General features: G+C 38.5%; 1 protein-coding gene across 1 annotated transcript in view; it reads right to left on the bottom strand.

Annotated features, from left to right (window-relative positions):
- The window catches only part of LOC145303516 (suppressor of fused homolog), a 114915-nt gene that overhangs the window by 8401 nt on the left and 90148 nt on the right, over positions 1–16366 (bottom strand). The window contains exons 5-8 of the mRNA XM_080144955.1: positions 9418–9503; positions 6361–6516; positions 4483–4761; positions 2228–2372 (exon numbers count right to left, since the gene is read on the bottom strand). Of these exons, the coding sequence (XP_080001081.1) occupies positions 2228–2372; positions 4483–4761; positions 6361–6516; positions 9418–9503 (666 nt within the window). The remainder of the gene's footprint in view (positions 1–2227; positions 2373–4482; positions 4762–6360; positions 6517–9417; positions 9504–16366) is intronic.

The raw sequence follows: 16366 nt of genomic DNA, 5'->3' as shown, positions 1-16366 counted from the left end.
TAGCTCCTTACATCAAGTAGCTTCATGCCTTGTCTGGAGCGATTTCCATTAAAGAAAATAGTTACTAGGCATTTATTGATTAAATGTCTGCAAGGGAACTATTTGCAAGTTTGTACTTCCCCTCTCGAGAAATTTTTTGAAAAATAATTATTTTTCTTTTGATTTTAAACAAGACCATTTTTAATTTTATTTATTTTCTCACCCACCCTGTTCTTTTATACTTTTATTTTCGTGGGTTATTTCTACCAAATCGTATCTGTTTAAAAACGGATAAATTTCTGATATTACTACCAAAACAGTACAGGACCATACTTGTCAATTTCACGTGTCCCGAGAATTCATTTCAACTAGCAGAACCTGTGGAAATTCCACAGCAGCATCTTTCATATGTAATATATTGTTGCTGGGCATTCTGTGGACGTTCTGCAATATTATTGTAGCCCTTTTGTTAAACCTGTAAAAGTATTTATCTAAGTAATCTGGTTAATGTAGTGTCAAAATATATCTGGTTATTACAGTTTGTCTGCAATATCCTTATAGGAGTTTGTGACATATTTCCATTGTATGAATGCCCAGTGTGAGCAGAAACCCCACAATATCATTATATCATACTTCCCTTGGATCTGCGCCAGAAGACCAAGAAGATATATTTTAGTTTCACGTACGACCCAAAAACGACATTGTTTTTTTTTTTTTTTAATTTTTGGTCCTCCAACAAAAGGAGGGTGGACCTGTAAATTCATCCTTGTCCGTTCATCTATTTCTCTGTTCGTCTGTCCACACTTTTCTCAATAACTACACCTTGGAATTTTTTGAAATTTTGGATAATCATTAAACATGATATGAGTAAAAAAGCTACAGAACGGATTTTCCAGGAAAACTCCGGTTGTTCCCCTAGGGATGCCTTTTCGAGTTAAAATGGCTAAAATTGACACTTTTGTGTTTATTAAAAAAAAATTGATGCCTTGGATTTTTATAAAACTTTCTGAAAAGTTGTAACTAACCGATTTCTATATAATTTTGTTTGTCTATACTTCGTGATAGCTCTTGAGTGTGCCCTAGGGGCTTTTTTAGGGCTAATAAAAACACTTTATTTTGGGGACTATTTCACCATATTTGCCCAAAATTTTCTGTGTATGTCTATTTAGCAGTTTTGCATGGTGCTGAACTCAAATTTAAAAATATGTTAAGGCCTTGGGGACTTTTGGGGCAAAATGGGGGGGGGGCAAATGATGGACATAGTCATTTCTTTTTTTGCATGGTGCAGAACTCAAATTTATATATGTTAAGGCCTAAAACTGCACCGTGTGTTTATTTTCACCAGAATTTGACATCCCCTGGGGACTTTTGGGGCTAAATGGGAGGGGGTCAAATGCTGTCATTTTTTTTATGCTTCGTTCACTGTGTGCACTCAGAGGGACCATGCATGCTTCACATGTTTTATTTTACATTGCGTCTTTGGTGATCCGGGAGATTCTATTTATTATAAAGGAGGGTAGATTGTGATAACATACTATGAACATTAAATTAGTGTATTTATATACTATCGAATAATTTATAATCTGGAAACCATGATACATGTACGAACGTTAAAAATACTACGGTATTAATATATAGATTCTCTGGTTGAATCCAATTTATTTTATTCCGTACAAATGTAAAATAAATGTTTAATAATGTTTTCGTTTGTTTTATTTCATTTTGTTCAATAATTTTTTCGTTTGCTTATTTTAATTTATTCCGTTCAAAAAAGGAAAAATCCCCACCTCCAAGGGCAGGTCACTCTTGAAGAAAATAAAATTGACCAATCAGATTAAAGGATGACTTTATGAAGAAGGAGAGAAGCGGACATTTTTATTTTTTAATTTACATGATTTTGATAATTTAAACAAAATGACCGGCTTCGATATTTTGTTCTACGCTTACAATGGTTAGCTTTTTAAGCAAAAAATACTATTTAGCGCAAAATAATTCGTTTGAGAATAGTGCCCATCCTCAAATAATTCTCTGGAATTTGTAACGCTAAAATTGGATTCTACCGATTCTCTCCCCACACATTGCTAATCGTAATGAAACCGAATATCAAATATTTATACTTCATCTTCTCCATAATGACGTCATTTTAGTGCAAATATTACAAGCATGATTTCACATAAAAAAACTTTAAAGTAAAATAAATTGAATAAAAAATAAAACAATAAAATAACGATTAAAGTTTTGAGCTGACCTGTAGATATACTCCTTCGGCTTTGACTGGCTCTTCTTCAGAGACAAAAATCATTTCCTGTGGGGAGTTAAGAGTTGGCACAAGGTGGATCGCATGGTTATCAGCGCTATGGAACACAAAAAATCGGCCTTTCTTCAAACGGCCTCTGAAAACAAACAAGGATCAAATTTGGTTCAACAGGGCAAACAAGCATTAGTTTATGTTATCGTTTTAAGAACTAATTTGAAGAAACAATTCATGAGTTGACAATGGCTTGGAAAACTAATAACATTTTCTTAATATTGAGTACAATTTTTTTTTTATATTTTAAGAAAAAAATATTTTAAATTATAAAGAAAATTATTATCATGGGCCGAAAATTAGAATTTAAATAAATATATTTATTAAAAAAAATATCTGCATTTTGACTGGTCTCTAAACTGTTATATTTTTCAAATTTCAAATGCATTCAAACTGTAGATACTTTCATTCATAACTCACCCGTGCATACCAAAGCAAGAAATCACTGAAATCGGACATATATACTTAATCTTCGATAAGAACAGAAAATTACAGTTGTCATCCTATAGCCAAGCCCAAGTGTTAGGAAGGAAAAGAGATAAAGGAAAAGATAACAAAAGTAAGAAATAGTTCATGAGTAGACAATAGACAGGAATTTGTTCTTAATACAGACAGAGGAAAAATAAGGGTAGGTTTAAATTATAGTGAGACGAATGACTGTAATGGAGGGATCAAATAATGGACATGGAGATATATTTAGATTTGGTTCGTGGGTACTTTAAAATTGACATAAGTTTTATAACACTGCGAATTGGCAAGAGGTTTTACTACATTTTACGATATTAGTGAGTTGGACACTTTATGACAGTACACTTGACAGGAGTTCAGCTGGATGCTTGAACAGTTGAGAGCTGGCTGCAGTTGAAGATGGATCAGGGCTTGGGCCAGGTCGAGAAAGCTTTGGGAGATTGAGATGAACTGATGACAATAGATAAATCCAGCCTCGACAGGACGTAGATGTCGGGCTTAGCATGTAGAGGGTTGATAGGGATACACACACCTATAGACTAAGCGATAGATGTGTAAAGCTCTGTGTTTTCTTTGTTTTTCCCATGTTATTTTATCTTTACACTTATGAGCCCATGTGTTCCTCTCAACTGCTGCCAATGTGTAAAAGATGACAACATGGCCATAATAAGAGCAGAAGATGGAGAAGAAAGCCTCAGCACACAACGTTGCGGTCGCGACTTATCGGTGGACTACATGGTGTCACACAGCGAAGTGATAACTAGGGCTCTGACATCAGAATATTGTTTTCATTCTTTTGACTCTCGAGTATATATCCGACACAGACATACTTAATCAACCGAGAAGCATATCCGTCTATATAAAAATATATAAGATATTAATGGATATTTTTCTCAAGAGTCAAAACTATGAAAAGAATATGCTGTTGTCACAGCCCTAGTGATAACATGCCATGTATGAAAAAAGGAAAAAAATGTTGTCTGTATTTTCCTGATGAAGATTCTTTTGTGAGTCGAAAATTGGAATTTAAATAAAAATAATCTGCATTTTAATTGATTTAAATGATTAAGGAGAAGAATGAGAAAAAACCATATACTCAATTTTGTATAAAAAATACTTATCCTTTTCTTCATTAGTAACACAAATGTTATGTGGTATAGTTACTTAGTTGAATTATGCTCGTCGGGGGGTGGGGTCATTGTGTAAACGGGATGCATTATAGATATCCTTTAATTTCTTATTGGTTGAATTTCGATTTTGGTAACCAATTGAAATTGAGTATTTATTGAAATTGTTTTGCTGCTGCTGTTGGTAATGCTGCTGAGACAGCATTCCAGAAATTTATTTATCATAATTTAAATAAAAAAAAAAATAGCTACTGTACTCTGACCTTCTTCAGGGTCTGTTACAGTAACTTTAGAATTTTAAACAAACCATTACATTCACTTTAGTTGGGTAAATTAGTTAGTTTTCAATGTTCCTGCCAATGGATATTTCATATGTGTTTCACAGCTTATTTTCATGTCACGTGCCCATTTCTTGACTAAAATATAATATATACATATACAGGAGAATTCATGGAAAAAATGTCAAACTCATTAATTAACTATAATGAAACACACGCTTCTATCCATATGTCCTGGAAAATCACAGGTTAGTAGTCAATAGTTTGCAATTGCGTGCAAAAAAAATGTATGATGTGTCAAGGTAAATAATTTTATACATACTTGATAACAACAGGTAACAGTTCGGCTGCTTCAAGATCAAATAAAAGTTCGACTGCATCAATATTTACGGCTGATTGGTTAGAGTCAGCATCCTCATCATCTTGTTGCTCTTCGTCTTCTGTTTTTTTCTCTTCTTTTTCAGCTTTTGTATTGGATGGCGTTTTGTTCTCTTCTTTCTTGGTCTCGCATGATGAAGAGGTTTCGTTAATTGTTTCTTCTTTCTCTTTTTTGTCTTCTTCTTTCGATGATTCTTTTTCATCTGCATTCTCTCCCTTAGTTCTTTAAAAAAAAAAAGAAAAAAAGATAAGCATCTGATATATAAAATTATTTAATATATAAACTTATGTTTTCAAGTTAGAGCTAAATAGATGCTTTCAATAAATTTCCAGACTTTTTTGTAGAGGCATTTAAAATTGTTGTAGACACTTGAAAATTCAGTATGTTATTGCTATGTATCTTATGAGATGACTGACCAAATTTTATGATTTCAGGTTCAATCTTGGACCATCTTGCATGAATCGAGCAAGTTCTGTGGTGATTATTATTTGTGTCACTCATAAGACTTGCCAGATCACTAGTCATGGTTTTTTTAAATCTGTACAATTACGTGTGCCTCCACAATCAGACGTAAACAAAAAATGTCTCTTGTATTTTTAATAACAAGTAACGAGAATGATTAGAACCATATTTATTCTCCAGTGACAATGTTGTGTAGCAAGGAGGGGTCACAGGATGGCGGTGGTGTGTGTGCAAAATGGCTGAGATATAATGTGTCTGCTCTTTTGCTGCAGTTACTTTTTCTCTTGGTTGTCTGGTTGTCTTTCTTTTTATTGGAACGGATGACGTCAGAACATTCCTCCATGTTTTTTTTTTGTTTGTTTATTGTCTGAAATGTCGGTCAGTCCCGGCTAATGCCAAATTTCTGGGAATTCTGCATTCCCTATTTTGAATCTCTTTGACGTCATTGCCAGTGTACCTTGATCTGGGATCGTTACCCTGACTGACTTTCCTGACTTTCCTGGGTCTAGCTTTTATTGACGTCATCCTTGGAAGCTCAGATAGCCGATTGTTCTATCCAGAATTACCTCTGCTATTTGCAACTTCACCCCACTGTAACATGCTTACACTTGAGGAAAAAAAAATTTAATGCACAACAATAAGACGTGTCTGTCTCTATGCTTTTTTTCTCTGTAACAATTTAAAAACAAAAAATGACAAAATAACTTGTACATCAAAGAAATAGAAATTTATTGAAAATAAAGAAACAAAATAAAAGGATTGACAATATACCCCCTCGGCGTGTATACCCCTGATTAACCTAACAAACAGCAAAATCCCACCTCTTCACTATTGAGGTTCCTAGATGCCGGAAGTTTTCTACTTATGTCATGTGAACAGGCATCTTGCTGCTCAACTCCATACAATTCATTGTTAGACACGATACCACATAGTAGCTTCTTACATTCCAAGTGGCAATATATCTTGTTTGGGATGAAAAAGAGTAAAGCAAAAATAAAATAAAGATTAGTATTAGTAGTATTAGTAGTATTAGTAGTGACATTTGCTGCTAAACTTGACTTTATCGTTTCACAGTATTTAAAAACTGATATAGATCCAGATTGGGAGCATGAAAAGACAACTCAGAACATGGTACATGTTTTAAAGATATGAAAAAGAAACAAGATGCAGAGAAAAATGGTGACGTAAGCTAAGCTTACTTGTCAGTCAGATATCAGTAGAGTCCCATATCCCAACAGTACTTGGCTCTCGATTAATATAGTTGGTAAACTAACGGTGTCATAACAAAAGCAAAGAATAAAAATCAAATTGAAAGAAAAGTAATGCAAATATGATTTATAATATAAAGAATGAGCTTACTTTTTTTTAATTTCCCTCCAAGTACAAACTGCAGTCACATGACCCAAATTTGAACCATCTTTCCTAATACCATCGGAGACGAGTTGAATCAATTCTGGATCCAATTCAAATAGGGATTTTTCACGGTAAAGATTTGTTATATAATAAGGTCCAACTCTGTTGAGAAGAAGAAACGTAATTTAATTAAAAAAAAGAAAAAAAAAAAAATCATCATCATCATCATCATCATCATCATCATCATCATCATCAAGAAGAAGAAGTAAGAAAAGCCACTCGCTTCATTATAAAAATGTTATCTTTAAAGATATTGACTGAGTATAGTTTTGTATGAATCCAGATTAGAAAACTGCAAAAAATTCTTGGTTTTATCTCCAAAATAAAATCAAATTAGTATTCCAACTGATCATTGTGGAGACGAGTGAAGCAACTGCTCCCACTTTCTCAGTCGCCTGGGTATATCAAAGTTGCGCAACACTGATGACCATTGTAAATTGCTATGTCTCTTTATCATCCTTACTCAAAGGAAGCTTTGAGCTAAAGCTAAGTCAGCAGGATATCCTATCAAATTTCCTGATGCTTTGGATATATCCACAAAAGCCTTTTAGATTTTACGGTTGAAACATTATTTGAAATAAGACGGCAATAAAATCAATGTTTACATTAATTTTTTGAACGTGTATAAAAATTGAAATTTTATGCCAATATTTTTATGAATTGCAACCATTTTCATTTTGATAATTTAATATTCTTAAATTATTCATTAGTATATTTTAACCTTTTAATATTTGTTTGTATATTTTTTAGATGAGGCTTGATAATTTATTTTGTATTATTTAGACTGTTTGGACTATTGTTCTCATCTTGGTTGTTTTTTTACAACTTTTCGGCCGATATAACCCCCGACTGTCTTTAAGTGCATTCACACTTTATGTTATTGGTGAATAGTGAAAAATAGTGCCAAGTCTATTTCTTTTTGTTAATAAATCCGGATCCATTCCGTTTTTTTTTTTTATATGATGTTTGCATATTTTTTAGATGATGTTTGATAATTATTTTTGTATTATTTAGATTGTTTGGACTATAAAAAAAAAGTCTTCTTCTTGGAGCTATTTTTCACCATTCACCAATACCATCCAGTGCGAATACACCTGAAAACAGTCGGCGGTTACATCGGCAGAAACTTTGTGAAAAGAAAACGACTAAGATGAGAACAATAATCCAAATAATACTCTTAATATTTCTATTTTAAATTTGTCAAATGATTATGATCTATAATTCAAGGAGATTTAGAAAAGTGGATCAAGTAGTAAGAAAACCTACTTGATTCCATTATAAGGATATTATCTTTCATGATATTGAGTATGAAACTGAATTTTATGTCAAATTTTTTTTATGCATTTCGGCTATTTTTTTATATCCTTAAATATTAGTATATTTTAATCTCTTAATATTTCTAGATTAGTATATTTTAATCTCTTAATATTTCTAGATTAGTATATTTTAATCTCTTAATATTTCTAGATTAGTATATTTTAATCTCTTAATATTTCTAGATTAGTATATTTTAATCTCTTAATATTTCTAGATTAGTATATTTTAATCTCTTAATATTTCTAGATTAGTATATTTTAATCTCTTAATATTTCTAGATTAGTATATTTTAATCTCTTAATATTTTTAGATTAGTATATTTTGATATCTTAATATTTCTAGATTAGTATATTTTAATCTCTTAATATTTCTAGATTAGTATATTTTAATCTCTTAATATTTCTAGATTAGCATATTTTAATCTCTTAATATTTTTAGATTAGTATATTTTAATCTCTTAATATTTCTAGATTAGTATATTTTAATCTCTTAATATTTCTAGATTAGTATATTTTAATCTCTTAATATTTCTAGATTAGTATATTTTAATCTCTTAATATTTCTAGATTAGTATATTTTAATTTCTTAATATTTCGGTAACGTTGTAGCTACGTTTACACACTGGACCCAGCACAACAATAAGTAACCACGTCTCATTATTGCTGTGTAACGTCGTTGCAAAGGAAACCAAGGCAAAGAATAACTCAAACTCACTTTATTTTGTAACAACAGCATTTATTTTCACATTTGTAGAGGACTAGGATATATAAGTCCTAATCCCGTTACAAAAGAAAAATAATGAAACGGAGGGAAAGAAGGAAACAAAGACTCAATTGCTGGAATAGATAAGCGTGTCGTTTATTTATTGTTGAAAGAATGAATGTTTTAGATATAACACGTGTTCATGTCCGTGCGGGTGTAACCATCGTTTGTTGCGGGACTGGTAGTATAGAAAGAAAAAGGGAATGTGTAAAAAAGTTGGGCCCCCTACCATGTTAGAAAACTTCTCACATATTCAAGTAGTCCATATCTCTATATAAAGTCACAATTCACATGGAGTACTGTTGCTACATCAAAGCAAAAAAAATGAATCTCTAACTTAATAAGTCCCACACTACCTACCTAGATCCAGCCCCTGTCGCATCATCACAATGTTGGATCCATGCGCTTTTTTTTGCAAGTACTTCCGTAGAATTTACCCTTGTGAACTTACAGCATTTCTACCTTCTCAACGTAAATGCCCTCGATAAACCTGACTAACAGCAACATCCTACCATTTCAATGTAAGGGGTTCCCAACCTTTTGCTTTAATAGCTTCTTTTGCTTGGACTGATTGCCTTTGGAATTACCCCTTTTCTATTTCCCGTTTCCTTACTTGTACCAACATGTATAAATTTAAATGTAATGTGAACGAATATCTTGCTTCACAACTCCCCACTTAGGATACCCCCCATAAATCTGGCCCCTAACACAGTAGCTCCCTAATGTCTCAGTAGCAATGTGCCTTGTTTGGTGCGAATAAAACTAGTATGTATATATAAAAAAAAAAAAAAAGAATATTGGATAGAAACTCACCAAATAAACTTGCAACAGCACTCTGTCCATGATAAACCAAAAACTACCTTTTTGGGGGAGGAGGGGATTTCTTGACTCGGCAAGATAATAAAAAATAAAAATAAAACTTACGCTGAAGAATTTTTTAAGAGTTCCAGAATACCGGAACCTTGCCAATGTTGGGCTGCTTTAACTTCATCATCTGTCACGCCAATCACCTAAAAGAGAGGGAGAAAAAAAAAAACGATATTCATGATTATTATTCGCATGTCTTCTGATCAGCATTGCAAAAAATAATAAAATACATTCATTTTGAATTCTATCAACACCACCACCTTCAGTTTAACATTTGTTTTACATGTTGGCATTTACAGGTTTGGTTAGTAAAATGTAGAACAGTCGAAGTAGCAGGGCCGGTTGACATGGGGAAGGGTAAAGAAAATATGGGTGGAAATTATAAGAATTAACCTTAGAGAAAGAGGGATAGATAATGACCCACGATGACATCATTGCAGACAATTCGATGGCTCTGTTCAGTCTTGAAAGGAAAAGGATACCCCCTGTAGGAGCAGCTGCACATGTAACTGTGAGGTAAGGGTTGCGCAATCCCTACCACACCTCTCCTGAATCGGCACTGTTTGGGTTCAGTGGCATAAAGAAGTCCAGGACAACTGGAAATAATGCCGAGATAAGCAGAAAACACATATAGCACCTAGAAGTTCCAAATGGTCACCTATTTAATACTGACCAGGTTCAACGTTGCTTAACTGCAGTAATCCAGTGGGAACTTGTGTGTCAATGTGATTATGCCGTATATTGCAGACAATAAAATGACAAAATTGAAAGTAATACAATTACATGACTGGGGAGAAAAGCCTGACATAAAAAAAAAAAAAAAATATGGCAAGGAGACAGTTAAACGTAAATTTGCAAAAATAACAGTTTACCACATACGCTTCTAACTAAACTTCAGACAATAAAAAAAACAACAATACTCATGCGTGTAAAGTTTGTTTTTTTCTTCAACTTACGTAAAACAAAATGGCGACTATTAAAGATCATAACATATTACATTAATAATAAACTGCAAATTGACCCAACCTATATGTATAAAACAGTAGATGTATGTATGTATGTATGTATGTATGTATGCGTGTGTGTGTGTGCAATGCACACAGGGTGATGTGATGCGCAAGTGTGTTAGCTATAAGGTAGCGTCTTGGCTTACACACCATCTCGCTCTCAGCAACCACCACTGGCTAGCCTTACGCGAAATGAGAAGCCGAGTGCGTAAGTCTTCTCCTGTCAGTACACAGCCTCTCCATCATCAAGACCTCTGCTGTGCCTCCTCGTGGTCACACACGGTAACTGGTTGTCATGCGACTCCAGGCTGAATCAGTAGAGGATCTCGGAACAGTAGGGAGTCCCAGAGGGACTGTGCTACGGCCCACCGACGTGTGGACATGCCCTGACACATTACCAATCCCTATCCCAGCCATGGGTCAAATGGCCTCACTGCCTTGTGAGAGCCATGGAAATGGATAAGGCTAGAGGAGCAACCCCGACAGAAACGAAGGAGTGGAGCCCCTTAGGCGGTTGGATGGCATACTTGCCTCCCTCCGGCAGCTCCTGCACCCTTGTTCGTCCCCAGCCGTCTCGACTATGTCTTGCCGTTGGAATTGGGCGGGCCAGGACGAGAGAGTGAGGCCGATGCAGCGCAAGTCCCCCTCACTATAATCCAAATCCAGCACAAGTCAGGGTGTCAAACATTGCGTCAACACCAAGCCCTGTGGCGATGGGCGAGCGGCAAAGCAGCAGGTGTGGAAATCACTGGGAGCTGTAGCTGCAAACCTGCACACAGGCGGCCCAGAAACTGGTCGTACTCCACTCGACCGAAGCAGCGAGGGGGTGCAGGCAACTGGCTGGCCGACCGAGCAGTCCTTTTCAGGATCACTCTGCTCGCCTCCATGACATGAGGACGGGGCGATAAAAGGAGCCCTAAACATAGCTGCTTCACCATCACCCCTGGCCAGCATACCGCGGCTGGCGGGGTTTCCCTCACAGCGGTCGAGACATGAGAAAGAAAGGGTTGGTGCTTACCTTAGCATCGTGGAATGTCCGTACTTTGCTCGACAACACCAGAGCTGACCGACCCAAGAGAAGAACTGCTCTCGTAGCAAGGGAGCTTGCCCGTTATAAGGTAGACATCGCAGCCCTCAGTGAGACTCGCCTCTCAGACAAGGGTCAACTGACAGAGTCAGGTGGCGGCTACACCTTTTTTTGGAGTGGACGCAGCGGCGAGGAGCGCAGAGAGGCTGGCGTGGGCTTCGCCATCAAGACTGAGCATGTGAGGAAGCTGGTTAGCATCCCGGACGGCATCAATGACTGGCTGATGAAGATGCAACTCCCGCTTAACAAGGCAAGAACCGCCACACTGATCAGCGCCTACGCACCAACCATGACTAACCCCAAAGATACCAAGGACCAGTTCTATGAAGATCTGGAAAGCCTCATCTCCGCTGCTCCGCAGAGAGAGAAGCTCATCGTCCTCGGCGACTTCAATGCCCACGTTGGCATGGACCATTCCACTTGGGACCGGGTCCTTGGCCACCATGGAGTGGGCAAGTGCAATAGCAACGGCCTACGGCTGCTCAGCCTTTGCGCTGCACACGACCTTTCCATCACCAACACCATGTTCCGCCTACCCACCCATAACAAGACGTCGTGGATGCACCCACACTCCCACCACTGGCATCTGATTGACTACGTCATCATCAGGGCAAGGGACAGGAGAGACGTAAGATTGACCAAGGCTGTGTGTGGTGCCGACTGTTGGACAGACCACCGCCTGATCATATCCAAAATGTGCCTCTACATCCAACCCAAGAGGTGGCCTCAGGGTCAGAAAGTCACAAAGCGCCTTGACCTGGAAAAACTTAAAAGTCCAGATGTCATCCATGAGCTACAGGAAGCAATCAAAGACAAGCTATCTGTCCCCCTCACCATCTCGGACACTATCGAAGATCAGTGGGCACACCTCAGAGACTCCACCTACTCCATCGCTCTCGAAATCATTGGACCTAAGCAAAAGAAGCACCAGGACTGGTTTGATGAAAATGACTCTGAGATTCAGCCCCTCCTGGAGGAGAAACGCCAACTTCTCCGTGCACATCAGAGTGACCCCAAGTGTTTTGCAAAGAAAGCTGCCTTCATCAACATCCGCAGCAAGGTGCAGGCCAGACTCCGCTCCATGCAGGATGCCTGGCTCAGCGCCAAAGCAGATGAGATCCAGGAGCATGCCGATAGCCAGGATATGAGGAAGTTTTACGATGCGCTGAGGGCTGTCTACGGTCCCCAGTCCTCTAGCTCCTCCCCCCTGCTTAGCTCCGATGGAACAACTGTCTTGAATGACAAAAAGCAAATCCTTGATAGATGGGCGGAGCACTTTAACAGTGTGCTAAACCGACCATCTTCCATCAACGATGAAGCCATCGATCGACTACGCCAGGAGCCTATCAACGAGGAGCTCGACATCCCACCCTCGTCGGAGGAAGTAAGCAAAGCAATCAAGCAACTTTCCTCTGGGAAGGCCCCCGGCCCCAACTCAATTCCAGCAGAAGTATATAAAGCTGGTGGACCTATACTGCTTTTAAGACTAACAGAACTCTTCCAATCCATGTGGGAGAGTGAAGAATTACCGCAAGATTTTCGTGATGCTACTATCGTTCACATTTACAAACGCAAGGGAAATCGTCAGTCATGTGACAACCACCGCGGGATATCCCTTCTTTCCATCGCCGGGAAAATCCTGGCCCGCGTCCTTCTCAACCGCCTGCTGGTGCACCTTGAAGATGGTCTTCTTCCCGAGAGCCAGTGTGGCTTTCGAGCGGGCCGCGCGACGACTGATATGATCTTTGCTGCACGCCAACTGCAGGAGAAGTGTGTCGAGCAGCACCGGGGCCTCTACACCACGTTCGTCGACCTGACCAAGGCCTTCAATACTGTTTGCCGAAATGGCCTCTGGCGGATCATGAAAAAATTTGGTTGTTCAGACAGGTTCATCGCCATTGTCAGGCAGTTCCATGAGGGCATGACCGCTCGTTTCCTGGATGACGGCGACCCCTCAGAACCCTTCCCTGTGACCAACGGGGTCAAGCAGGGCTGTGTCTTGGCCCCGACGCTCTTCAGCATGGTTTTCTCTGCCATGCTCCAGGACGCTTTCAAAGACAGTCACTCTGGCATTGTCATCAAGTACAGATGTGACGGGGAATTGTTTAACATCAGGCGAATGCAGGCAGTCACGAAAGTGAGGGAAACCATCATCAGAGACCTTCTCTTTGCCGATGACTGTGCCCTTAATGCCCCAAATGAGATAGAGATGCAACGTCAAATGGACGGATTTTCCACCAGTTGTGACAACTTTGGTCTCACCATCAGTACAAAGAAGACAGAAGTTATGTACCAACCCACCCCAGGAGATGCATACCATGAACCCGGCATCACTGTCAAAGGACAGAAGATCCATGCTGTGGAGCAATTCACCTACCTTGGCAGCACCCTCTCCCGCACCGCCAACATTGACATTGAGGTTAACCATAGGATCTCCACAGCGAGCAGTGCATTTGGAAGACTTATAGACAATGTGTGGAAGAGGAGAGGCATTACACTCGCAACCAAACTGAAAGTATACTGAGCGGTCGTCCTGACAACCCTACTCTACGCCTGCGAAACTTGGACGCCATATAAAAGACATGAAAAACAGTTGAATGGCTTCCACCTCAGATGCCTCCGTAATCTTCTCAACATCCGCTGGCAAGACAGAATTCCTGACACAGAAGTCTTGAAGCGCGCGGGGCTCCATACCATCACCACCATAATCCGCAAAACCCAGCTCCGGTGGGCAGGCCATGTCTATCGCATGCACGACAGCCGAATCCCCAAACAACTTTTCTATGGGGAACTCAGCCAGGGAAAGCGGAATGCAAGGGGCCAAAAGAAACGATATAAAGACTGTCTGAGAACGTCCCTAAAAGACTTTGACATCAGCCCCCAGTCTTGGCAGAGTCGCGCTGCTAAACGTTCGGCCTGGCGTTGCGTCATCAGCCTAGGAGCCGACAGGGCAGAGAATCAACGCATGACACATGACCAGCAGAAGCGCAAGAGGAGGAAGGAGAGAGCTGCTTGTTCACAGCCTGCCGATACCGCCTTCACGTATCCAGAGTGTGGAAGAGTCTGCCGAGCACGGATTGGCCTCATCAGCCATCTCAGGACCCACAAACCCCTGACGCCGAATTGATTGATACCTTGGTCATCGTCGATTCCGACGGACGAGCAAGAAGAAGAAGAAGAAGAATGCGTGCGTTATGGACGCATCTTCAATTCAAAAGCTGTACTAGCAGCGAAGCGAACGTCTGTCTATTCTACGTGCTATATATTTTGGATTGTTTTCCTTTTTTATTCATGTTAAATTCACTTATTCGTACTAATTATCATCATAGTCATCATGAACGCTACTTCATGTATATTCTACATGTATGTGTATGTGTATGTGCATATGTATATACATGTGTGTGTATGTGTATGTGCATGTTGTCATGTGTGTTTGTGTGTGTTCTTGCGTATGTATGTTTGTGTGCATCTGTATGTATGCATGCTTGTATGTGTACGTGTATGTGCTTATTTCCATGTGTGTGTGGGTTGAGAGGACTCCCAAAAGCCTTGGTGAAGGTAACCCCTCTAGGTGAAGCAAATCTCTGATTTAAAAAAAGACATAAAGTGGGAAACCAGTACCCACATTAAGCTGGTCTGCAGTTTGACTTGTTGCTGGCTATCTTGCTCTTGCTTGTTGCTGGATCTCAACATTTTGAACTGAGAGAGAGACTTAGCTGTCGTACAAAGTTAAAACTCTGTAACATCATCTTTGTATAGGTACTTCCTCAGGCATTTGTCTATAAAAAGTAGTTTGTGGCGATGGAAAAATTGTCACGCATGTAGGCCTGAAATGCTGGAAGCATGTAATAATTGATCTGCCATCATTCTATATATGCATGTGTGTATGTATGTATATGTGTATGTATGTTTAGATCATGTCATATGCTACTGGTACCATGTAACCCAGTATTACCTGCCTCATGGTCGGGTCACCGGCGACTAAACTGGTTCCCCCACCAGACTTATTTAGTGAGGGGGATGGCTAGTCTCCCTGAAGGATTAAAAACAAGACCTTCTAAAGGGCGAATGAACCCTTTTTCAGGGTCAACGGCTAACTAGCACCGTGTGTGTTTGTGTGTATGTATGTGTGTGTTAGGGTGGGGAGGGCTCCTGTAAGCCGTGGTGAAGGCAACCTTTCTAGGAGAAGCAAATCTCTGATTTAAAAAACCATAAAGCGGGAGACCAGTACCCACATTAAGCTGGTCTGCAGTTTAACTTGTTGTTGGCTATCTTGCTCTTGCTTGTTGCTGGATCTCAACATTTTGAACCGAGAGAGAGACTTAGCTGTCGTACAAAGCTAAGACTCTATAACATCATCTGTGTATAGATACTCCCTCACGCATCTGTCTATTAAAATGGTCCTGTGGCGATGGAAGTCATTTTTGGGCTCATGGACTTTAAGTGTCTGAGGGAATGGCACTCATCTGACAAGACGTTGCAATCATCATGTTTATGTATGTAATAGTGCATGTATGTGTATGTATATCTATGTGTATATGCATGTATATATGTATGTGTGTATATATTTTTATTTTTTTATTTTATTTTATTTTATTTTCATTTTTTTAATTAATTTATTTTTTGTATATATGTTTATGTGTGTTTGTATGTATATACATATATATATATATATTATTGTGTGTATGTATGTATGTATGTATATGTATATGTGCATATATATGCATGCGTATAAGTGCATATATGTGTATGTATATGTAGGTAAATTTGTGTGTATGTATATGTGCATACATGTGTACGTATATGTATGTAAATATGTATGTATATGTGTGTATGTATTTGTATATGTGTGTATGTATATGTGTGTACATGTGTGTATGTATATGTGTGTGCATGTGTGTATGTATATGTT

This window comes from Euprymna scolopes, chromosome 19 (genome assembly GCF_053919585.1).
Source record: "Euprymna scolopes isolate OS-2025 chromosome 19, ASM5391958v1, whole genome shotgun sequence".
NCBI classification, from domain to species: domain Eukaryota; kingdom Metazoa; phylum Mollusca; class Cephalopoda; order Sepiida; family Sepiolidae; genus Euprymna; species Euprymna scolopes.
The sequence above is the reverse complement of the archived record's forward strand: the minus strand, read 5'-3'. Positions and strand labels throughout refer to the sequence as shown.